The 26,726-nt window shown below is 42.2% G+C and overlaps 1 protein-coding gene across 1 annotated transcript in view; it reads right to left on the bottom strand.

Moving 5' to 3' along the window:
* The window catches only part of si:dkey-191m6.4 (rho GTPase-activating protein 22), a 42,420-nt gene extending 16,040 nt beyond the window's left edge, over positions 1-26,380 (bottom strand). The window contains exons 1-3 of the mRNA XM_054753258.1: positions 22,548-26,380; positions 12,339-12,538; positions 3,944-4,031 (exon numbers count right to left, since the gene is read on the bottom strand). Of these exons, the coding sequence (XP_054609233.1) occupies positions 3,944-4,031; positions 12,339-12,538; positions 22,548-22,590 (331 nt within the window). The 5' untranslated portion in view covers positions 22,591-26,380. The remainder of the gene's footprint in view (positions 1-3,943; positions 4,032-12,338; positions 12,539-22,547) is intronic.
* Positions 26,381-26,726: the final 346 nt, after the last annotated feature.

Raw genomic sequence — 26,726 nt, 5'->3', positions numbered from 1 at the left:
AACAGAATCCCATCAAATGAGTCCCACTTCTACACCCATGTGTGCTGTCCTTTCATTGCCCTCTTTCTTCCTGTCTCTCGCATTGAGCAGTGTGGGCAGCAGGTTCTTTCCCTCAGCCCTCCTGGGGAGAAGTAAATCCCTGAGGAGGAGTGTGACAAGACTCTCCCTCTCTCTCTCTTTTGGTCTGTGTCACTGTGTGTGCAGGAATTGGGTGATGGGTTGTCCTCCAGTCTTTGCCAAACAAACTTGTATGCACACACTAAAGAAAACATACAATGTCAATCTGTGTGAGATACTGTCTGCAAAGACTTTGGTTTCCTCTTTTACTCAATATTTCGACTTGTTTAATGTAAACATTATGCAAACGACATTCTACAAATGTGCTGTTTTTACAGTGACAAGTTTATCACCCCACTAACCCATATTTGGAATGCAACGTTACCTGTGTGGAGATGAGGGCATGTATGTCGGCTACCTGTAGAAACACTTTCCTTCACTATTGTAACCAAACAGGAGAGCAGTGTGCTGATTATTTTAACCTAAATGTATCACATGCCATCCTCAGGCCCTAATTACCAAAAGTTGTCACAAGGAAAACTTTGACGTCAAGTTTATTGCCACGTAAGTTAGGATGTGCAAGAGCACAGGAGTGCTTGAGGCTAAACGCCTTGCTAATCTGCCCAAGTTCTCGCTTGCGAACTAGTTACAGTGCAGTGAATACACTATGTGCTCACTATTGGCCGCTAATTTCTTAATCGCTTGACTCTTGCGACCATCATTAAGGATGAAGATCAAATTGTAAAAATTTGTAAAAATCAAATCTCCCTCTACGCGCACACACACGGAGTCAGGACACGTCACGTTCACTGTCGGAAATCACAATACGACAGTACACATAACTGCCAGGTCGCTGATTCATTTGTATTTTGTATGATGACCACGATCTGGTTTAGAACAGTCAGCGTTACCACCGTGGCCGATATATACAGCCGTTAACGTCACAAAGGGGTTCAGGAAACAACAAAAGCAATGAGAATCGGATTTTCCTGAGCCCGAGAAAGTCAGTAAGTGTGTAGTTGTGCTATGAAAGCTGTCAGATGCGTATTGTGCGTCTGGGTCGCTTTACTGATTCACCCTACCACACGGAGCTTTTAGGCCTGAGTCAGCTGGTATTACATTTGAAAAAATTCCAGTAATTTGCCAGTTTACCGCATGTCCGCAGGCTTTGATACAAGTTAAGTTCCAAATTAGGCACATGACTCGGGAATCGGCTTTGTGTGGGTCCCCTGTTTGCTGTCAGCATTATTCCAAATAATACAACAACAAGCATGCCAAACTCCTACACTTTTACTAAAAGGCCTTCAGCATTTCTCCCCGGACAATCATCATTTAGAAATTATATGAGCTTAGTTTATATATTTCTCGTAGTCGCAGCCTGACAAGGACGAGGCCTCTGCGTGAACACACACACACATGCACGCACACACAAAAACACACACAATCTGGTCAAAATGTCAAGGTCTCTAGGCTCCTTTGGGAGACAATTTTCAGTTATTGTGTGCCGACAGCCCTTCATATTTATGATTATTGATTGCCAGTGTTACCTGTGCAGATTTTGAAACAGTCTTTATAGCAGTAAAATAATACTACCACCCAACCACTGTAGCCATACGGTGTCTGGTATAATATGCTATTGGTTAAGCTAACCAAAACAGACTGTTTTATCAGATAATAATCACAACATAAATGTGTGGCAGTAAAGACTATACTTGTAGTACCTTTGCTTAAGGCTCAGAAGATCATTTTACATGAAGGTCACTGGTGAGGTGAAAAATGGTGTCTCACCACCACATGTCCACTGGACTCATGATGCATGTGCAAACACAACTACAACACAAGCATGAACAAAAAGCCTAACACAAATACCACGAATCACAGCTATTCTCAAGAAGTAAATAAACCAATTTCATTTGATGGAGTATTTTTATCATGTAGGTTTGATGTGCAGAGTTTGATATATGATTTACAACTTGAAGGGATGCAATATTCAAACTTTTGACAGAGAGTGACGTATAGCTGCAGTTTTAAATGAGGTCATTCGAAAGTATTTCGTTGTCCAAAACTTGAAATACGGAAACTATGAATCTGGTGTAACATTTTTGGAAAAAGATAAATTGGCCACAGCTGGTGTGGCACTGAAGTCAACCATCTTTCATAACTGTCACAAATTACTTTGATTTCATCTGGAACCTTGAGGCCCTGTGCTTTGCGTTTTACAATGTTTGCTGTTTACAACATATTACTCATTGTTAATGTTCATACGCTACATCCCTATGGAAAAACAGCACAGCGAAATAATGAAGTACACACACAAGAACGTATTGATGCAGTCTGACTTTGTGTAAGAGTGCAGATAGACATGTTAGAAGCATGATTTTCATCCGCTACATTCATTATGTCAGGCGCAGAAGATAAGCTTTTCACCGCTGTTTGCCTTGTTTTCAACCATTTAATGTCTTTATGCAACACACCATGCATACTCGCACAATTGGAGCAAATCATTTCAACGGCATGCACCGTTATTCGTATTAATCTGCCAGACATTGTACAAAAATACTGAGTGTGTACTCGGATATATTGAAATGTTTGTCCCCCATCCAAACACCGGAAGTGATGCAAACTGCCTCTAGGTCACATGGTTGCAACCCAGCAATACGATATCACCCGATACCAGATAAGCAGCAGCTTTTCCTCTCAAAGTAATGTAAAGTCACATCCCGTGTCATGAATGAACACATTATGCTTCTTTTACTGTGATGCCGCTGGATGCATTGCACAAATAAACACTGTTTGTGCCAAATAAGACAAATACTCCAATATGCAATCCAAGTTATAGAAAATGTGCCATATTTATTGTAAATATTTTGTCTCAACAACGGTCATTAAAAAACCATGACCAAAAGTCAGCAAAAATAACATGATCTCCTCCTATCAACAAGTAAACAGGTTAGCCTTAATACATTCGCAAATAAGATTTCTATTAAATAATGCTGGCAACGATACAATTTGGAAAGCTGTGGAACAAACATCCGTGTATGAACAAAGTACAGCACAAAGTATGAAACTGTGCACTAATACAATCAGTGAAATTATAAACTGGGCTCATTCAGCACGTCACACATATTTTGCCATTGCAAATTGTATCCAGTGGAACCTCAGTTAGCGTCCACCATGGTTAGCATCAAAAATGTAAAAAAATTCGGCCACAATTTTGTCTCAGTTTACGTGCATTCTCCGGTTAGCGTACAATATGGCGCACGTCTTGTCATTAATAGACTGCGTGAGTCCATCTGTATCCAAATGGCCGATATTATCGGACATCCCTATAAAATAGTGAGCTTATATCACTGCCAAATTCAACGTGTTCAGGCATTCCAGGTTGTCACTCTGGGACAACTGTCCGTGAATCAGCAGGACAATAAAAATGTAAGCGTGAGATTCTAGATTCGTGCATTTGCATTATTCTCTTCCTGATCACTTTCCTGTGGCCTTTGTGTTTGTGGTGAGAGGATCATTGGAGTTCACAGCCTTTTGCAATGTTGACTAGCCTTAAACAAAACACACAGACCAACACAAGTTGGTCGGCCACTCTAAACACAAGGAGAGATCCCCAAGCAAACACTCGCTAGAGGTCAGAGTGGTACAGAGAGCCAGAAGAATTTACAAGATTCAATCAGTCATTTAGTGGCGCTTTGACTGACTCAAAGACATTTTGCATTGATCTGGAGTAAAATTGTAATTGTCTCAACAAAATGTTAAAAATACAGTGAATGTTAAGAATGTCATGCACTCCTGGAGGTTGACGTTACACACTTCCTGAACACTGGGTAACAGTGCCCCCTGCTGTTTACATCCAGAAAAGTTGAAGGCCAGATCAACTTACCTGGAACAATCTCAAAAAGGTGTTTTCCTGGTTCATCTGGGTTTGCTGTAAGTTCATTCACCTGGCATCCCTGCAGTGGTATACAGCCCTGGAAAACAGAAGGAACCAAAACAGCGAGGACCCACACAGATTATTAAAATACATTATCCAGATCAATACCCATTTTGCTCCGACAACTAAGACCAAGTGAGCTGTGAAGCGATGCCAGCGTCTACAGGTCCGCCATGTTAATCTGCTGACTGGCATCCTCCATCAAACAGGCAGCCGAGTCTGCCAAATCGCCTCAGCCAGCGGGCCGGGCCGTCGCCAACATTAGTAGCCATGGCAACAAATGGAGGAGGCGGGAGCTGTGGCCGGATGGAGCGCAGGGGAATGGTTGGATTGGAGGGTGTGGGGGTGCTCCCTAGGGTGCTATGTGCTCAGAGCAACACAGGCAGCAGGGAATGAGTGAGTAACAAAGGGCAAAATGTAACCTGAGGACACAAATCATGCTGTCAGATGAGTATGGGCTACCAAAGCACAATTGTACAATGTCGAAAATAAAACTAACTCGCCGATTACTTTTACAGGTGCATCCACATTTGCTGGAAATCTGCCTTAGCCCAAGTTTTTAAATGTTATCTTTTTAATAAAACCCCACACAGAGTTCAGTTGCCATGACACCAGATGCACCGCTTCAACTAGCCATAAACTGATGTAGACACGCCCATCTAAATCAGGTTTGCCTACAAATGTCCATCATCATTTCGGATGCGAAAACCAGTCTTGGGCCCCTAAGTCTAATTCCCACTTTTTCTGTCATGGGCACTTTTTTCACAGTGTGCCAAAATAGCCAGTGTATTGTTATACGCAAACATTACGCACTGCTTTTGGATTGCACCGAGGTTTCTTTACATATGAAACGTAAGATTTAGCAGTAAAAAAGACGGATTTTATTACTTTTTTCAAATTCCCATGATCTCAATTACTTTTTTCAAATTCCCATGATCTCAATTAAGATAGATAAACCATTGTGCAGTCGCCTGAAAAACGAAAGGCAGTATCCATAAGGTGCTTAAAAGTATAAAAATATTTAAAAAGCGCAGCAAACAAAAAATATACACCTGTACACGTGACATACATATCCTTACAAACATGCTAGGCCCAATGGTAATCCTTCAAAGAATAATCATATTGATAAAAGAGCATACTAGGTGGTACAAGTGGTCTTCGGGTTATGGCGCTCCGACTTTCTGTGTTTCGTGGCTACAGAGGCGCTGCCATAAATTATTAAAAACGTTATTTTGGTCGGTAAACACTGGACTCGCTCAAGAACTAGTTTCACTACGTGCAACGGATGAATACGCGCTGCAAGCTGCAAGGATGCAGCGTGGATTCATCTCCTGCAGCGCAGATGAATACAGTGTGTGCCTCATTTGAAGCTACACAGAGTGGATAACATAACATCGCTTATTGATTAACTTTTTACACTTCATTATGTCTCCCCAGCGTAAGGCAGGCTCTTCTGGTGGAAATGCACTGACGAAAGCAAAAGGCATCACCATGAGAGTGAACCAGCAATGTTGGCAACACTTTTGGTATTAAACGTTCCACTATCATGACTATCCTTAAGGATAACGATTGTATCCTTCAGCATGTTAAAGCATCTGCTCATATGAAAGCGACAGTAATAACTAAGCAGTAGTGTCATTATTGTTTTATTTGTTCTCCTGCCTCTTCGACTTCCTCCTTTTTTTAATTACTGTTTCATTTAATTCTTGTATTTAATCTTCCTATTACTGTATTTTATATGCCGTTCATGTGTTCTGTGTAAAGTGTGAGTGACATAGCAGTTAAAGGGATAGTTTGGACTTTTTGACATGAAGTTGTATGACATCACCACCAGCAGTGTAGTCCATTAACAGTGACTTTTCACCCACTTTGCCCCGTGAGCAGAGTTCTGGTCGGTTTTTGGGGTTGAGGAAAGTAGTTCTGGCCAGTTGGTGGGGTCACTTTACTAAAGTGTTTTGCTTTTCAATATGCATTCAAAAGAGTAACACATTTGCATCACAAAACCGTTTTCCACGAAAAAAGTCAGACTTCATAATTGCGTCGCGTTATTTTCTCTCCGTTCGTATTCACTGCTCGCTGTCGGCAGCTGTCAACTGTTGCGCACATTCGATCACCTGCTTCACAGTGTTTACAGCTGGGATAGTGATAGCAAACATGTCCGACTACGAAAGAAGTGATGGCGACCTTCCTTTTAGCACGAACGCCGAAGGGATACCTATATGAACAGGAATATACTGATGCCAAACTTTGTCAGATGCCGTTAGAACGGGCAGAGAGAGGAGGGTAGACTATTACTATATTCACATATATTCCAAGTATAATACTGTTAGCTTGTAAGCAAGGTGCTAATACGTGGCTATCTAATTAGCTAGTATAGCTAGTTTTTACCTGGAGTACTGGAACAGCAGAACTCCTCAAAACATGTTTCGTCCTCTGTCTTGGATGTGTAGGAATGTAATCCTCCTCGCTGAAGTGTGTACTATACACAGGAAGCTGTTTCGTCCTGGCCACTTTGATTCCCACTTTAAAGCAAATATGGCAAGAAGCCAAAGTTGCCTAATGGCAATGTCCGTGGCAGGAAAACAGTGGAATATGTAGGGTGATTCAGACACATTCTGTTGTTACAGCCCAGATAATAACAAGTCCGAATCATTTTTGTAGATTTTTTTTTGTGACAATACCACTCTAGCCTAGCTCTCAGTTTAACTCTCTCACATCGCAGCAGCATGTAAACTCTGTAGGACACATACTTGTACGCAGGTGGCAATGCGCAGTGATACAAACAGAGAGAAAATAAAGCTGATCGATTGTAGGGTCTGACTTTTTGGGGGAAAAAAGTTTTGTGATGCCAATGTGTCACACTCTGCTTGTCGCTCTGCTGCCGCCTGTCTACTCTTTGTCTGCAGTGAACTCCGGCCGGTGAAGGCGGAGACTCTCGAGCGCACCTGCAGGCAATTTCACCTGGGAGCCTTCTTAAGCAAGGCAGCAGTGATACCTCGGTGCCAGATTGTACTTCCTGCTACCTTGTTACCTGCTACCGCTTAGTCCGGCTCCTGTACCCTTTTCCCTACTTTCTGGCTCTGTTCATTTTTGCCGTGAGGTGTGACCAGTCCTGTATTCTGCTTCTTGTTAGTATTAGTTTCCTGCCTAGGTTTGCCTGCTGTGTTTTTTGTTACAATTGTTCTAGTTATTATCCTGTCATTCCTTTGCTGTCAGCACTTTCCGTTTGTTCTACCAATTGTGGATTTTCCTGTTTTGTGTTGTACTTTTTCCCTTGTGGACACCCTTTGTTGCATTAAATATTTTTTGTTCATCATTTTTGTCTTTTTCCTCTGCACTGGGATCCAAACTTTCACTTTGGCTTGCGCCACCTTGACACCAATGTATTACTCTTTTAAACGTATATTGTTTTGAGAAGCAAAACGCTTTACTAAAGTGACCCCACCAACTAGCCGGAAAAACTTTCGTCGACACCGGAAACCGACCAGAACTCTGATCACGGGACGAAGTGGGGGTGGAAATCACAGTTGATGCACTACACTGTTGATGCGGATGTCATGCAACTTCATGTAAAAAAAATCTGAACATCTATGGGGAGATGGTGTTCTTTTTACAAATTTCATTACAGTATATTAAGAGTGGGGAATGAGTAGTCAACTAACATTAAGATTAATTTAAAAACATTAATTTCAGTAATGTACAATACCTTGCAGAGTAGTAGTACTAATAATTCTTAATGTTTTGTCCAGTAACCATTTATTGATGTTCTACTCATTCCTACAAAAGAAAGTAAATGAGACGCTGTAGATCCATTGTCAATATTGCCCTTTCTTTCACCAGTGTACAGGTACTGTATCTTCTATCATCTTTGTAAGGGGTGGACTTCGGGGTGTTGCTGCAATAAGTCTTGGCCGCCGCCCTCTTCCAAGCACCACTCCCCGTTTCAAATATCCCATCGATTAGAAGATGAGAGAGAAAATTAAGGCCAGGATGACACTTTCTCACACATCCTGTCTTCAGAGCGGGAGGTTGTGTCTATGTGTAAGTGTTCTTTCCTCTGAGTATATGTGCATGTGGCCATTTAGTCTCATGTGTGTGGAAAACCTGAATGCATCAGGGGTTGCAAATCAATACAGCTCGGATGAGTATTGGCAAGCTTTGATTAAAGACAGTCTGTCCATGCTCTCGGGACTGCAATGAGTAGAAGACGTCATTCTATGTGGATGCATTTTGTGTGTGTGTGTGTGAGTGAGTGAAAAGACAATGATGGCAGATGGTCTACATTAAATGAAAAGCTGTCATCCATAGTGAGACTGAAATCAATAAAAGTGTCAAGATTTCAGGAAGGAACACACAGGGAAGATTATTGTGTTTTTAAATGGTGTGTGTGTGTGTGTGTGTGTGTGTGTGATGAAGATGCCCCTGCTGTCTTTTTGTTGTTGGATGACATCATCCGCTTTAAGAGCAATGTAAACCTATTCAGCTAATCTGCCAATCCCTTCTAATATGACCAAGCTCAGACCAGCGGCACACCCACTCCATTACTTCTGAGTGGTTATTAAAGAGGTTAAATATGAGTCAGCACACCGCCACGAAAGGTGTCTTAGAGAAGGAAGGAAATAGAATGAATTAGGTATTTCCCTGCAAATATTTTTAGGTTTCCCTAATGGAGAAACCAAAACCAAGTACTTTGCTGTTTGCACTCAAGCACTTTAATGCACTGGGAGTGTCACAAGCCACCTTTTACCACGTGATGACCCACATTGTTTGGGAGTGCTTGGTAATTTTAATTTGACCAGTTACTGCAAACTGAAAAGAAAAACACTGTAACATTTCACAAGAACAAAGTCATATCATCATCTGCCATCCAATAAAATACACAAAAAAATTACCAAATTAAAAAGATAGCATTATCTTAAAAGCAGACTTTTCAATACATCTTTTTAAAGGGCGTATTGGAGCAATCCAAATATCGATACCCAGCGTAGTATCAATATCGGCTCAATACGAGGGTGTTGAGATTTATATTTCTTAGTTCTCTTTGATGTTTATTTTTACAAATATTTGTGTGTTGTCTGTGTTGTTAATATTGTTACATTGTTGGTATTGTTATATGCACATTTTTATATTGACTCAGAATGAGTCATTGGACACAGCAGGGTTTTGGTGGCAAAAATCCAAGAGATCTGAATGAGAGCCAAGGTACATTTTGCTTTTGTTACCTATTACCTATGTCGTTACTACCCTCCCGTTCACTGGGTTAAACTCCAACGTACAGGCCCAGAGCCGGGGGGTAACAAGAATTGCCACCCCTGCCCGTCGCCTCTCATTGCTGGCAACGCCAGAGTGGATTGAAGACCAACCCCTCTCAAGGGGACTGGTTCCAATGCCCTTTCTGTGCGCTGAGGCAAGTCCGACTATATCTAACCGGAACTTCTCCTCCTCAAAACCTGGTCAGGCTCCTTCCCAGAGAGGTGACATTCCACGTGCGAAGAGCTAGCTTCTGCAACCGAGGATCGGACCGCCAGGGCTCCCGCCTTCGGCCACCACCCAGCTCACTCTGCACCCGACCCCTTTGGCCCCTCCCACGAGTGGTGAGCTCATGGTAGGGGGGACCCATGTTACCTCTTCGGGCTGTGCCCAGCCAGACCACATGGGTGCAGGCCCGGCCACCAGACGCTCGCCATTGTGCCCCACATCCAGGCTTGGTTCCAAAGGGGGGGCCCTGGTGACCCGCGTCCGGGAGAGTCCGAGTGGGCCATGTTCCGTGCCTCCATTGTCGAGGCGGCTGATCGGAGCTGTGGCCGCAAGGTGGTTGGTGCCAGCTGTGGCAGTAATCCTAGAACCCGTTGGTGGACACCAGTGGTGAGGGATGCCGTCAAGCTGAAGAAGGAGTCCTATTGGGCCTTTTTGGCTCATGGGACTCCGGAGGCAGCTGATGGATACCGGCAGGCCAAGCGGTCTGCGGCTTTGGCGGTCGCTGAGGTAAAAACTCGGGCATGGGGGGAGTTCGGAGAAGCCATGGAGAAGGACTTCTGGACGGCTCCGAAGAGACTTTGGACCACCATCCACCATCCCACGAGGGGGAAGCAGTGCATGGTCAACACCGTGTATGGTGGGGATGATGTGATGCTAACCTCGACTCGAGATGTTGTGGTCCGGTGGAAAGAATACTTTGAAGACCTCCTCAATCCCACAGACATGTCTTCCAGTGAGGAAGCAGTGCCTGGGCACTCCGCGGTGAGCTCTCCTATCTCTGGGGTTGAGGTTGCCGAGGTAGTTAAAAAACTCCTCGGTGGCAGGGCCCCTGGGGTGAATGAGATCTGCCCGGAGTTCCTTAAGGCCCTGGATGCTGTGGGCTTGTCTTGGTGTACACGACTCTGCAGCGTCGCATGGACATCGGTGCTGGTGCCTTTGGATTGGCAGACCGGGGTGGTGGTCCCCCTTTTTAAGAAGGGGCACCGTAGGGTGTGTTCCAATTATCATGGGATCACACTTCTCAGCCTTCCTGGTAAGGTTTACTGACGGTTTCTGGACAGGAGGATCCGCCGGATAGTTGAATCTCAGAGTCAGGAGGAGCAGTGTGGTTTTCGTCCTGGTCATGGAACTCTGGAACAGCTCTACACTCTTGGCAGGGTGCTTGAGGGTGCATGGGAGTTTGCTAACCAGTCTACATGTGTTTTGTGGACTTGGAGAAGGCGTTCGACCATGTTCCTCAAGGAATTCTGTGGGGAGTACTCCGGGAATATGGGGAACTGCCTGTATTAGGTTCGTTCCCTGTGTGACCGGTGTCAGAGTTGGGTTCGCATTTCCGGTAATAAGTCTGACCCGTTTCCAGTGAGGGTTGGACTCCGCCAGGGCTGCCCTTTGTCACCGATTCTGTTAATCACTTTTATGGACAGAATTTCTAGGCGCAGCCCGAGGGTTGAGGGGTTCCGTTTTTTGTGGCTGCAGGATCGGGCCTCTGCTTTTTGTACATAATGTGGGCCTGCTGGCTTCATCGAGCCGTGACCTTCAACTCTCAATGGACTGGTTCGCAGCTGAGTGTGAAGGGGCTGGGATGCGAATCAGCACCTCCTAGTCAGAGTCCATGGTTTTCCATTGGAAAAGAGTGGAGTGCCATCTCCGGGTCGGGGATGAGATCCTGCCCCGAGTGGAGGAGTTTAAGTACCTCGGGGTCGCAGTTACAAGAGGCCGAAATGACTTTTCTCTGTAGGGTGGCTGGGCTCTCCCTTAGAGAAGGTGAGAAGCACTGTCATCTGGGAGAAGCTCGGAGTAGGACTGAGGCTGCTCCTCCACATTGAGATCAGCCAGATGAGGTGACTTGGGCATCTGGTCAGGATGCCTCCCGGACGCCTCCCTGGGGAGGTGTTCAGGGCACGTCCAACCGGTAGGAGGCCTCGGGGAAGACCCAGGACATGTTGGAGAGACTATGTCTCTCAGCTGGCCTGGGAATCCCTCCTCCGCCGGGAGGAGCTGGATGAAGTAGCTGGGGAGAGGGAAGTCTGGGCTTCCCTGCTTAGACTGCTGCCCCCGCGACCCGACCTCAAATAAGCGGAAGAAGATGGATGGATGGATCAATCAAGCATCTATTCTATTCTATTGGCTTATTTTGCTCAAACAATTGTTTGTTGAGAGGGAATTAAAAAATAATAATTCTGATATTGTTACACTATGTTACATTGTTGTATTTATATACAGTAATTGTTCATAAATAAGTTTGTTGAAAAAATATTTTTTGTTTCCCTAAAATCTTTGTCCTGTGTATTATCTGATGATAATAATATTAATAATAATAAAAAAATCAGCAGCTTGAAACACACAAAAGTACTGTATCAGTATTATCAATATGTACAGCACTTGGTATCGGAAACGATACCAGAATTTGTCCCTTCGCCACACCTTCTCTTTTTTAATTGTCAAGCCAGCACACAACCTTTTTAATTGGAATATTTTCAATGTTCATTTGTGTGACAAATACAACAAATGTCACCACATAACTACTTTGCTAGCTCGTATATTACCATATTTGATTAAATGCAACTTTTATTTGTTTAACACGTTGAAGCACCATTATGTTACAGTCACCAGCACTTAAGATGCACGTTGCCATCCGTTTTAGGTGACAATTTTTGAGAGTGTCACTTCTCGCACATTCTGGAGGTTTATGCTTCCTAAAACACTCATGCTTTCAGACGTTTTATATTGCGCATCCACTTTGCCATGGATTGGAACGACTTTATATGTCAATACAAATGGTTAAAACAGAGAATATACTGTATATATACAGAATTTAATCCAACACTTTTATAGAATGAGAGTAATAACTTGTCTTTTCAAATACCTGTGGTTTGGTTTCTTCTTCATCTTTGTAGAAATAGAGCTGATCTGATCTTAGCACGAACCACCTCAGCTGCCAGTTCTTCATGATGCTGCGCTGCTTCTTCAACCAGCCGGCCTTCAGCGCCCCCTCCTGGAGGCTGGGCGAAGCCGGCTGGCATGAACCCCGCGTCACCTCGCCCATCACCATGCTTTTGGACCTGGCTAAACACAGACACAAACACACTTTTAGTCTTAATTTATGTGCATATTGTATACATACTAGTCAATAATAGAATTGATCGGGATTAGACTGCAGGGGCTGTTTAATTATCATTCTTGGACACATGCCATGTTTTTCTTTTTTTTCCATTTTCACTCTATAGTGTTATCTTTCATTGTGTATGCTACGCTTCACTTGTGAACACACAACCTCCTGCCCCAGGCTGCAACACCTCAAGATGAGATATAGAGGCAGCAGGCACAAATAAGATAATATAGAGACAGTGATGGGGAGCAGCATACACACACACCTATCCCGGGGGCGTGCACCCCCCTCTCACCCCTTCACCCGCCTTCCATTTTGAAGGTCCTTGGCAGAGACTTATTGTGTTGCCACAAGTCAGTAGGGTGGCAGAGGCTTTGGCTTGAGATAATAGGACCACATGGGACTGACTGACAGAATCATTCTCAACAAATGTGTGAAACCTGAGCTCAGTCAGGCCAGTTTCAAAGCAAAGGGAATGGCAGTTGTACAGCCGCGTCTCAATGTGACACCAGGCTTGTCCCGACTGAGATAACACACATTGTCGCGAGCTGTTAAGAGCCTCTTTTAATGGGGAGTGTACTTTATTCACAAAGGCAGGCATCAGTTACAATGAGCTGTGCCACCAACCTGCACCATATGGATTTACGCAGCGGATGGACTTGGGCTTGACATGCAAACAAGGCTATGCAATTTAATAACCATGAATAATTTATGCAAATCAACTGTGCAGCGTACTGCCTGCTGCTGCACACGCACACACGCAGAGATACAGTGGATATATGAGAAATGTATATCAATTATTCAAATTCATTGTCATTTTTCTCTTTCCAGAAATGTATAGAGGTTTAATTTTATCCTCATGCTTGGTTAAATAATACAGCCTTGACCTTGTTCCCAAGGTGGAAGGTTTTGATGCGCATCTGTTGCAGTTAAAGTGTCACTATTCAGTCGCAATATGGCTAATAAAGCTTTCAGCGCACACAGCATTACCTATAGCTCTATTAAGAGCCAATGTAAGCGCTGTATCAAAAAATCTCGGTTTCAGAGAGCTTCTTACTATTGGATGTAGAAATCAAAATGAATCACGTGACATGTGGCTCACAGGGCCTGTCACGAGCCCCGTCCCCGCCTCGCCATTGTCACCTGCAGTGGTGTGGTGCCAGTCGCAGAGGTTGAGGTTTATTCTTTCAAAGGCCATCAGTGATTCTTGACGTTTCCTCAAACCCCTACATTTACGCATATCAGTGATACTGTGATAGATTTAACTCAGGTTCTCTTGTCATATTTCACAATGACTTCTCCCTCCATTTCTCTTCCTTTGACACGCTCTAGTTCTTCTTACTATGGGGGTGCTGCTTCCGACTAAATCACAAATTGTTATTACTGGAGGAAGAACACACATTTTTGTCATAACGCGCACGCACACACGCACCATAAATACACCATAATTGTCACAATCTGCACTCCATTTGAAATACAGCATGTCTGAGTATATTTGATTTATTTATTTGGTCTACAAATACACTAGGTCCCCAACTTATGAACATCCGACTAGAGAACACTCGCGGATACGAACACAAGCCGACTGGTCTATATTTTATTTTATTTTGCCTTGTCGTCGCTCAATTAGTATTACAGTACATGCTTGACCAGTAGAGGGCACTGTGACACTGCTAATGGGACCAACAGAGGCAGCCTTAGAGCTAATGGGACCAACACAGGAAGAGTTAGACGCTGGGGAGATAAAGCTAAATGGAAAGCTAAATTATACAACCCGGACAGAGCGTGTGATTAAAGTTTTCTGAAGAGTTAATAGGCCTGCTTAATTCTACACCACCCACAGAACACTACCTCTTTTAGAAGAGTTTAACGACGACGACCATTTGTCCTTTTTTTCAATATCTCCTCCTCCACCACAAGCAACGGCGTATGCTCGACCACTCCTCTTCAAAGGTAAATAACATTTATCATTATGTATTATTATATCACTTTTATTATTGTTTTTTTCATTAATTATCCTAGTTTAATATTACTACTACATCCAAACTCATATTTACATCCATACACATATACTGTATATGTATACACGTACATGTAGTACCTATATCATTGGTAATATTACCTTTTCCCCTACTTAAGAACGATTCAACATAAGAACGGTCGTTTGGAACCAATTGTGTTCGTAAGTTGGGGACCTAGTGTATTATTTTCATGCTTTTACTTCTACTACTACTACTTTTCACACTTCTTTTTGCAATATTTTGTTTGTACAAATTCTAAACCTAATAAAATGTTTTCATGTGCAACTGAATGTAATTGAATTCTGAGAAGGCTTTCTAAAGGTGATTCTTAATTGATTGACGTGTAATTCCCCATTTCTGTTGCATTAAGCATCGAAATAGACTGAACGCAGGCCAAATGGTTGCTGAAGTCATATTAGATCACCACCTAGACTGTCTGTCATGATGCTAATAGCCTTTGAGACGGAAATCAGCACCTCATTAAAACACACACAGAGGCTGTCATGAGTGTGGTCATGTATATAGATAGCCTTCGGGGTGTCAGACAATCACTGAAATATCATCTAGAAGAAGAAAAGATGTAGTAGAAAACTCAAGAAAGTTAGCAATAATCTTCAGGCTGCTGCCATGATCCTGCAGTCAGACAAATCTGATTACAAATTACATTAAATATTCACCCCATTTAATATCATTCCATTATCAAGTTATTAGCAGTCTAAACATAATGGGACGTATTTTAGAGCAGTTCGTGTGTTTCCTCTAAAGCCATTCATTTAAATTGGTAAATTTGCCCCATCAGGACCCTTTTTCAAAATCGTCTAGATCACATGCCCAATATATTTCCATACTTCCTCACCTTGCCAGCAGTCATATAAAAGCGTTCCACTGGTTAATACGTCAGCTGTATGTGAGTGGAACGTACACTGGTCTGTGATTCACACTTGAGTCACTGATTTTTGGACTAAATGTGCCAAAGCTCCAATTTGAACACAGTGATCAGCATGATTCAGACCTTCCTTGGCTCAAGTGGAGCTTGACTGTGGTCACTTGACCATTCATCACCAGTAAAAGGCCTGTGCCAGCTTAATGCTTTATGTATAGTCACTGCAATTGGCTAGGAACAGACAGCACAATTATGTTTCACTAATTTGTCCTAAATCATATTTTACAAAGGGAAGCATTCTGTATCTTACGGTACAATTTACAAAAATGTATCCATATCCAAACTGTTTGTAACCCAGGGTACACCCAATGGTTACTATTAGACCAGAACAGTCGGATATCTGGAGATGTTTCAAGGTAACCCACTTTTATATAAAATGCAAAATAATTTTAAAAAATATATTTTCATTCACATGGCGGGTGTTCGGCTGCAAATTGATTTTCAAGCAACATTGGGACATCGGGAACTTGCAAAAAAAAACAAGGTTTTGTGATAATAAACTGTGTTTCGTTTCGGCGAATCAGAGAGTTGTATATTGCCAAGCCAGTAGCCAATTAGAGAGCAACTTCTGGCTGTACCCGGATGTGCCGGCAACTTTGTCGATCTTCAGCGGTCTAGAACTTCAGCACTACAGTGCGAGCCAGATGTGTTTCAGTCAGTTCCGTGACGCCGGTGAAAGTACGGACTTCTACCCGTATTAACCTGACATTGGACGGCGTATTTGGATACAAATCCCGAACCTTGCTTGCTTGTTTAGAGAGGTTTAAACACCGTCGGAGTTATTCTCCTTTTCCTTTGATTTCTTTGAGGTCTAGTAACGTCAATTAAGAACAGACGAGCATTGAAACAACGACAAGACGTGAGTTTCAATATATTTATCTTTGAGTCATGATGCTGCTTAAGTGTGCTCCAGCTGTGTACAAAAAATAGTAACACCATTGCATCCACATGTCACCTGTTGCTACAAAGTGAAGTGAAGCCGAGGTGTGTGAGATGTCCTGAAATCCATTCGCCACATTACTCAAGGATCTGTTGTGTTGAGTGCACTTTTTTAAATAACAGATGTACTGCATTAACTTTTGCACTGCGCTGTATACATTCATGATTAGCAGTATTCATGATTGTTTGTGTATATAGAATGGTACAGGTAAATGGTCTTTCACTTGTATAGCTGGTCCAACTAACTGTTAATTGAGTTAGACAAACCCAGTACTGCGTATCACCAGCAGCCATTATCAATCACAGCTGAACCAGGTTATATATTTGACCTCGTCTAAGGTATGCTCTCAAACTATGAAAGTCAAGTGCCAAGCCAAGTCAGTTTCATTTCCATAGCAGCAATTCACAACAGAAGCTTACAGATGGAGCAGGTATACAACTACGCTTGACAAACACTTGGAAAGACTCGCCCCAAGGGAAAATTGTTGAATAGGGCCGAGTCTCCGTGTGAGGTGGCAGTTTTCCTCGAATTGTCAAGGGTACAAAAACAGTAGCTTTGAGGGTACCACTGCTGTGAGTGTGATCCTGTATACTGCATGCACACGATGTACAGTATACTTCACACATATGGTAGTTTCACATGGTCTCACCAGCAAGCCAACGGCATAACAGGGGACACACATCTACGAATTGATCTGATAGGCCCATAACAGATGCGATTTTCATTCAGTCAGTTTCCAAATAACAGGCATTTTCCAAACTGGATGGATTATTATTATTATTATTATTATTATTTTGGATGGATATGTAAAAACATCAATTTGGGTATCAGAAAACAATCTGTAATTTATTAATGTTTTGTTTGTCTATCTGTTTTGTAGTTGGCAGGCTACTTCTTGGTCCATGCAGGATGACGAATAATTGGGCTGTACTACTCTGATTCTGGGGGTTGGATGGCCCTTTTGACGCCATTGTGACGTGAAATAATAAAAATACATCTCTATATCTGCATCTTTGTCCAGAACCTCACCAAAATTGAACTGATTTTTCATTGGCTCATACACCAAACTTCTAAAAAGTTTGTTTTATATTTTTGTGCAATGCTGCTTTAACTGCCATACTATTTACTATTTTACCGAGCCAAAGGACTCTCCAGTCGCAGCATAACTAGACTTTATAACATTTAGGGGTGCAAAAAGATACCAATAATGTGAAATATTGTAGTGTTTTCTCCTATGGTACAGTACTGATACACAATCATCAGACCTATATAAGCACATACAGTATACAACTTATAACGTGAGTGTACATCCCTTATAAGCTACACTCTTAACACCTGATACTGAAATGCTTCAAGGGAGGGGAAGTATCACCCTCCACATAAAATGTCACTACATACACTCAGCAACCACATTAGGAATTTAAGTAGGATTAGGATTTAAGAAGGTCCAGCTCAAGAGCTGTAACCAAAAAGGGGCCATTATATTATTATTATTATTATTATTATTATTATTATTATTATTATTATTATTATTAGTTGTCCCTTACGTGCAGCGATTAAAATCTGAAGAAACCATACTGTACATACTACATAACACAGAATGTGTCACAAACACATCAATGGCAGAAAATGCTCTCTCCACATAGTCCATGATCCTCTTATAATCACTCATGAATGCAGTTTGGATCACCATACTGCATTTACTATGTCTGACACGTACCATCAAGATATACATGCATTTAATTTCTGTCACTCTCCCTCACTCACACATACGGAAGGATACACAGGCATGCTGGCGGAATTTAATTCCATTAATTTAGTTGTTGGAAGGGGATTTATGTTGGACAGAGTTACAGGTGCATCAGCGCGGAATTTGCAGTTTGCCTCTCACTGCTGATAAACGACTTAACCAGTGTGTGTGTGTGTTTAAATCTACACACCGACAAGTAGTGGGGGTGTGGCCAATTATATAAAGCCTATTCTGTATGTGGAGGATGCGGCAGTGTGTGTATTTCTGGGCATGTTATCTCCACATTTGTTAGTGTGATATAGTGTAGTAATGTGCCATTCTGTGCATGTGTTATTCATGCAGAAAGGCAGACTGTCAGTGATTTACCACGTTGCACGACTTTGATCATAAAACCATGGTAACGCGCATCAAAAAGATGCTGCAGGAGAGGGAAGCAGCTGATATGCAGTCAATTAAAGCAGCTACGGCGTCTCTGTTGCCAATGCAAAAAAGCACCCAGGATGCATTTGCATTTCTCCCAGGCATGTGACACTTCAGAGAACATTGATACTATATATATAAACTAACGGGTGAAATAACAATATATAGTTTGCTTTCAAAAAGGTAAGACAATATTAGTTAGAAATGGAAACTACAACAGTGAAGATCAATCATATTTTGTGTAACAAGAGTAAGTAACTGCTCAGTCAGGCAGGGCGGAACAATTCTAATTTTGGATCAGTACCAAATTTCATTAATGGATAACTACATCATCTATATGACTGGGTTTCTGGACTGGATATGATTAATTAATCACCAAGAAATGATGATAAAAATAACTGTTCATCACTAACAGGGGTATTCACAAAACATTTCGTTTCTGTACATCTGCCAGCGCACCACAAAGTTGAGTGGAAATCACTTATGTACAGAAAGGTCAAATAGCCAAAGACCAGGGGTTTGAAACTCGCGGCAAGTGGGCCGCCGAATCGTATTTTGCGGCCCGCGAATTGACATCAAAGAGTAGTGTACTTCCAGCAGGCGCCATTGGGGCAAGCTCAGTGTTCTTACAGGGGCAAGTTAACACCAACACTGAACTAACAGGGGCGTTAACACATGGAGACACAACACTACCCACAATTGCTACCTAACCTAACACTAAATGACAGCACAACATGTAACACGTAAGTAAACACACATAGGGAAACTACTACTATGGGAAATAACAACTAACTAACTGTAAACACATAACTTCAGCAACTTTTTACAAAGCAAGTACCACAATGCATGCTGGTGGGAGCCGGCATTAGGGGTGTGACAAAACATCTTTATCTCCAACTATTGCAATATTAAACCCAACTACTGTATAGATTATCAATATGATCTCGCCTTGTATTGTTTTATTATTATTATTATTATTATTATTAAAACATAGCCGCTATAAACTACTAGCGCCGTCCATTCTCTGTGAGCCGAGTCACCATTTTACATGTCATCTAGGAGGAGCAGAAGAACATTGGGCGGAAACCACAGAATAAGAAGAAACGAAAGACGAAGACAAAACAAATAAACGCGGATAACTAGCATACATCAAGGGACGTGTGTTTAGTTTACGTTACTTATTGTCAAAATTGTTGTGCTGCTTAAGTTACCCGGGTCATTCGGTCTCTTTCTGGTGAATACGTCACTACTGCCATACTACATTAAATAATTACTTTTGATATGCTTCTACTTTATAGAGCTGATCTACTTGAGATGTGGCGTTTTCTGAATGAGTTTGAAACAGTGTCACTGTTTGACAGACACCTAAACTAAAATTCTGTTCACACTTATGTTGCACTACAAACCGGTCTCATTCTTTTTGCAACATTGCTGCTTGCATTCTGTTTAGAATATGCTGTGAAAAATTCCATCCATTTTCTATACCGCTTGTCCTCATTAGTGTCAGAGGTAAGCTGGAGCCTATCCCAGCTGAATGCAGCAAACTTCAAATTATGAAATTATTGAATTTTTGTGTCACTGTATCACCGGATCAAGATATTATCGTTATCGTGAGCCATGTATCGCAAATCATATCGTATCGTGAGATACCCTGAGATTCCCAGCCCCACTCCCAACACCCAGACTCTACCGCCAGTGGCCCCCAGTGAAATTGAGTTTGAGACCCCTGACATAGACTGTATTAGTTTGTGCAAGCTACCTCTTCTTCTTCAGAACCGCAGCACACAAAAGGGTGAAAAATTGGCAAAATATGCACCCTTACTGTGTTTCCTGTGCTATTATTTTTCTGACAAATCCACCACAGGGATTGTGCTGTTATGAAGTCCCAAGTTTTGGCTTGAAATTTCTCACACAGCACAATGCGCTCTACAAAACACCCACTTTAACTTTATGGTGTTTCGTCATATTACCATGAAATTTGGTCCAGAGCTTTACAGCCTGACAAGCAAATGTCTGGAAAATTTGAGGTAAATTGGTCGAAGAACATCAAGCAAAACGTCTTTGCAGGGGCACGGGTGGGAGTTACAAACTAATTCAGTCATTGACCATTATTCTAATGATTACAAAACTTTGAGGCTATCTGCATTACATGTTTGCAAGAATGTCTTCCAAAGCATTTTGAGCACAACCCATGGGGGGCACTACATGACTAGCTTTTGTGTAACCCTGTTAAAGGGACTGTATGCAGCAGATTCATCCAGCTGCCCAGAGGGCACCAACATTCGAATGTATGAATAGCATGATATCCCGCCTCTTCCTGCTATGAGTACATAAGACGTAACACACGCACACACATTACTTATGTTTGTTGTCATCTGATAATAGCAGTGTGGCTAAGTTTAGCTACTAACGTTAGCTATCATTGAATGTACAGCCTATCACAACCACACAACTCCATATTGTCGGCCGCTTCTCTGAGACTGCTTTTGAGTATGCGCACATGCTATGGAACTGTACAGGTACGTGTACACCAGTGAGTGAACGCCAATCATTTTATTCATGCCGAACAAAAATGTGACAATTGTTATGCACTTTAATTGGTGAAATATGCTATCTTGAGGTGGTGTTCTTATATTTTTTGGCAAAATGTAATTTGGAGCAAGTTGCATACAGTCCTCTTAACTTAGGACTGCTTAGACTGGACCATCAAGAAAAATAATAATAACTAAATAAAAACAGGGTACTCCATTTTTTATTAATTATTTTCATGCAAACCTTCTCTAAATAGCATATTAAAATAATTTCTCACTCAACAATACATTAAGGATAATCAAAAATTATTCATTAAATGTATTATTTTTTGTGGTGTTCTGATAAAACTGCTGCCAGTGTGCCGTTTACAGCCTTTGAGTTTCACTTCCACTTCATATCCAAACCACGCCCAACCACTGATTGGTCTGGTCAATGTTCTAAAACGCAAGCAAAAGTTTGTGAGTAACATCAGTATTCCTGAAAGCACTGTCGCACGTCAACTCTTTTATGTCCCTTGCATGACCTGCTTAGAACTTTTGAGAATGTACCAAACTGCTACATCTGTCACATACTCATTTATTCACAGGCGGCAAGCAACAAATGTGACGGTGTCAGTGCAGCGGGGCCCAGATTTGACAGAAACATGGACACCATGGCTCTGTCAGTCACTTTTTTTTAAACCATTCAACAGCATATGGCAAATGATGCGTGCTATTTTAACCTGAAAAATGTTGCACTCTTGTGCAGATTGCGACGTTACACCTAAATACTACACAAGTAAAACATGCCACTAATGTGACTGTGATGTGGCTAGAGTCTGATGTGACCAGTTAACTAGCAATTCACAAAACACACATGACCAATCCCTATTGTCTGTTAATATATGCAAATACACATTGAATCCTCCTCAAGACCAATTTCATGCTGCTCTAGGAGAGGATATTCCGCATCCCACTCCCATTCCCAGGAGCTATTCATTACATCTTAATCACATCCAGATGAATAATTGGCAGTAAAGAAGGAATGACACATAAGCACACATGGGTATATTAATGCATCCATTTATGAGTGCACACATGCTACCGGCTGCACACACACACACACACACACACACACACAGCAGCTGACGGTAGGCTGATAGCTGGGATGAAACTAGAGATGCAATTGGTTCGAACAGAATTCACACCGGCAGCGTCGTCCAGCTGTTGTACAAAATTTAATTTGTGCATTGAGAAACACTGCAGTGTCATAGTGAGGGGATAAACGATATGCACCAATATAAATGTGTGAACATGCATGTCACTCGCTGTGTTGCTAGATGAGGTAATGCCAGTAAATGCATAAAAATGTGTGACCCTACCTCTTCTGGCCTGCCTGATCTTGGGACTCAGCATGGTTGTCATGGCTTGTCAGCAGGCTTTTCTCTCGGCATGTTCGTGTACATCCAAGCACCCCGCCCCTGGCTGCCTCTGTCTCAGCCTCCTCTTCCTCTCCTCTTCTCCTCTCGCTGACCTTCTGCAGTGCGGCCGTCAGCTAGGGGGTTGGGAGAACAGGGGAGGGGAATGGAACGAGAAAGGGTGGAGGAGGAGGAACTACCCTGTGTGTGTGTGTGTGTGTTTTTATCTTTCCGTGCACACGCCCAGTGGCCTCCACCCCTCCCTACTGCATTATTCATACTGGTGCATCCGCTTTCATGGATGGAGGTTTTTTGGGGAAGGTCGGCCACTAGAACAACATGGACCTAACCACATTTAACATGCCAGATTTTCCACAAACTCTTCACCAAGATCTGGATGGTTTAATGTGGGAATAAGAGGGGGGATGGGTCATTTGGTAAGTGCCCCCCCCCATTCCCCCTACTAATTAAGCTGTAGAAGTCCCCACCTCCATCCTCTTAATCACTACCCGCTACTAATTCTTCCTCTCTCTCTTTCTCTCTCTATTTTAAGAATCCACTTTGGTCTTACTTGAATTCCACTCTGGTTTTACTGTAAATCTTCCACTCCATTTCAACCACTTTCCTTAAATGTTTGGTGCCTGCCTCTTTTTAGTTTGAGGAATGACATTGCCTTTCAATTCAAAGTCAAATGTGGGGAATTCCCAGATGCTGCAGTATAGGTCGGTAATTTCTCGCTCCAGAGCATTCCAGTGGCACAACAGCAAAAAAAAACATGTAGAAAACACAGTTCTGAATGGGAACGACAACATCCTGTCCTCTGGTGCTGTGGCGGTCTATATTTGACACAACAAGCCTAAAATATTATGGAATAAATGGAAAACAAAGTTGAAAATATCACTGGAATAAATTGTAAAATAAGATTTATTCTGTCTTGCAGTCTTGCACGTATTGACTAAAAGGATTTGGTAATGGAACTGAAGATTGCTACCATGTTGTCTAACACATGCCTCATCCAGCATTACTTTTGAAGACATCTGCCAAGAACATTGGATTTTACATTGATGTAGACTGAATGCAATTTTCTCAAGAGATATCTACTATAGATATGACACTTGGCTATGCTTGAGAGCAGGGGTCCCCAACCACCAGGCCCAGTACCGGTTGGTGGGCGGGGCCGAACTGGGCCGAGGAAACCTTTCAGGTGCAATCATAAAAAAAGTACACACACACACAAAAATACTTTTGTAAGTAACTATATACAATTTTAAGTAAATAAATATCAATTTTGGAAATATGGACCATTATTTTATTCCAAAAATAATATACTGTAGTTAGACATTTTTGCACGTTTATGTTGTTTGTTGCGAGTGTCCCACTTTGTTTGACAGTCCTTGAACGCACCATCGTACGTGCGCTAGCCTTCTCCCACTCTGCACAGATTGTCAACTACACTCTATTTTGATCGTTTTTCTTTCACTTTATATTTGCTCCCAAATGCTGGTACTCTGTGGGAATGCATAAAGGTAAAGTTTGATGACGTTATTGAGTGCTAATGTGTATATTTGTTCTGTGCACAGCTTCAAGTTAATTCATGCTAGCACACTGCCTGTTCCCACACACATCAAGCAGTGGCGCTATAATCTTCTCTCTGAAAAACAAACTCCAAGCTTATAGTGGTGGATGGTGGGTCTGTATTCACGTTGTGCTTTTAATTTGATGTTGTTCCTGTCTTTGTTTTACACAATACATACTAAATGAGATAAATTACATCGCTATACAACCCCCACCACTACCCCACCAACCCCCGGTCCGCGGAGATTTGTGGGAACACGAGCCGGGCCGTGGGTCCAAAAAGGTTGTGGACCACTACTTTAGAGTAGTCAGTATACAGCCTGTTTAGCAGTATAGCTTTACTGTCCCCTGAAAATAAGTCAACACACAGCCCCTGTGTAAATGGAGACCTACACGGCCACTCCATCACCTTCACCTTCCTCAGCAATTCAGAATTCATGTGTCCCTCTATGAACCACAGTGTCAGCAGCACTCATGCAACCCCATCCCATGACGCTACCACCACCATGCTCGCTGTGGACTGTCACTCACTTATAGGTAGGAACTCACTCGTGATGACAGACAATAATGGCTGTATTGAGTCAATTTCAGAACATATTAAATCTATACTGTATATAAGCTGTTCACTAACTACAGTAATCCCTCGTTTATTGCGGTTAATTGGTTACAGACCCGACCATGATAAGTGAATTTCTGTGAATTAGGGTACCTTATTTATAAACGAGAGCATAGAAAACCTGTTTACCACCTTCAAAATGTGGATTTTAGCATTAGAGTCCTCTAGACATGAACTAACACCCCTATAGTGACATTTACACTTGCATTACCCAATATTGTAGACATAATTACAGTAAATAAGGCGTTTAAGATGTAAATAAGACTCGTGCTCGTGTGTTGCTGTGTATTCCCTAAGGGAGCAGAGTGGCGGACGGGACGTGACATCGGGGGTTCATAATTGAGCTTGAGGGTTACGCCGCAACAGTCGCCGGTATTTTTATTCGGGAAGTCTGGTGCTTGTGTCACCGAACATTACAGTAACATTACTGACACCCAGTGGCCAGTGTAGAATACTACGTCAACATCTTTGCATCTTTTGAATGCCTTGTATTTGTATTTTTGTTCTTTGAGCCATTTTTATGCTCGAAAGTATGTAACATTAACTTAGATATGTATATGTTCTGACTAATATATAATAGGGCTTATTCAACCACGAAACAGCATGAGATTAATATATTTTTGAAAAAACGTGATAGTGAAGCCATGAAATTCGAACCGTGAAGTGGTGAGGGACGACTGTACTGCAAAGCAAGTATCGTTTCTATAGTACTGTTATAAAATGGTTGCTGAAATGTGAAGGGTGTACTCACTTTTGTGTGATACAGTATTACTGTATATACAGAATATGGAAAAACAACATTTTCCCAGTATTTTAGTATATATTTAAAACAGTTTTGTCTGTATGATTCCTAAATTTATGAGTCAAGTCGTGTTATTGCAGGAGCAGCTGTGCCACAGCAGCCAGTCTCCCTCCTGCTTCGGTCTACACGGGATAATAGCCGTAAGTCCTACACTGCAATTGAATCAGAGCGGCCACAGCTGCTCTTATTACAGAGCAAAGACGGAAAGAGACATCGAGAGGATGGAGGGTTGTGTGTGTGTGTGTCTTTGTGTGCGTGTGTGTGCGTGTGTGCGTGTGCGCGTGTGTGTGGGCCCTTTTTGACATACGTGCACTCACACAAAAGCCTACAAGCAGCTGAAATGAAGCAGCACCTGCAAAGAGGTACACACATGATCACACATTGATCACACTGAAATGAGCCCAACAGAAAGCAAGATAGGGGTCACATGACCTAAAAGAGTGAAAAGTAGGAAGACAAGGATGGAATTGGACAAAAAACAACACAAGTAATGAAAACAGTGCCTGTGTATCTTTTAATACCGTATTTTAAAGCAGTATACTGCCTCCTGGGTGAAGCACTGTTTTTTATTTTAATAGCCAACTCATGTTATTTTATCTCCTGTGAGGACATTGTATGAGGCCCACACAAAAACCTGGTGATATTATGGAGCTTAAATGTGAACGGGTAATCTCTCAGGCAGCCGAGAAGATCAAGGTGATCCTGAGCAACACCTGTCCTGCACGTTTGGCCCACATTACAACAAAGAACCATGTCTATGATCTGTTTACCACTGAACATCACTGAATTTGAGAGAACCTTCTGAAATATTGAATAACAGGTTGCTAAAAATTTTATATTGGGAGGGAGGGGCGGCGTGAAAAAAGGACATCTGGGGCGGGGGGGGGGGGGGGGGGGGGGTTTCTGGGTTGTTGAAGGTGTGACTGTTGACTTAGCATTACTTATTGATTGAGCCTGGCTGGCTTTTTCTGCCACTGCGTTTTCCTCCTATCATTTTGGCCAAGCTTTTACTCACCAATGTTATATTGTAACAATAGTATTGGGTTGTATGGCCGTGTGTATGGTTGAATTTCACCGCTTTATTCCAAATTGTAGAACCAAAGTCTTTTTTTCTGGCATATAAGCCAGTGTATAAGACACACCCACTAAA

The sequence above is a fragment of the Dunckerocampus dactyliophorus genome, chromosome 2 (assembly GCF_027744805.1).
Source record: "Dunckerocampus dactyliophorus isolate RoL2022-P2 chromosome 2, RoL_Ddac_1.1, whole genome shotgun sequence".
Lineage (NCBI taxonomy): Eukaryota > Metazoa > Chordata > Actinopteri > Syngnathiformes > Syngnathidae > Dunckerocampus > Dunckerocampus dactyliophorus.
This window is presented reverse-complemented; position numbering and strand designations above follow the sequence as displayed.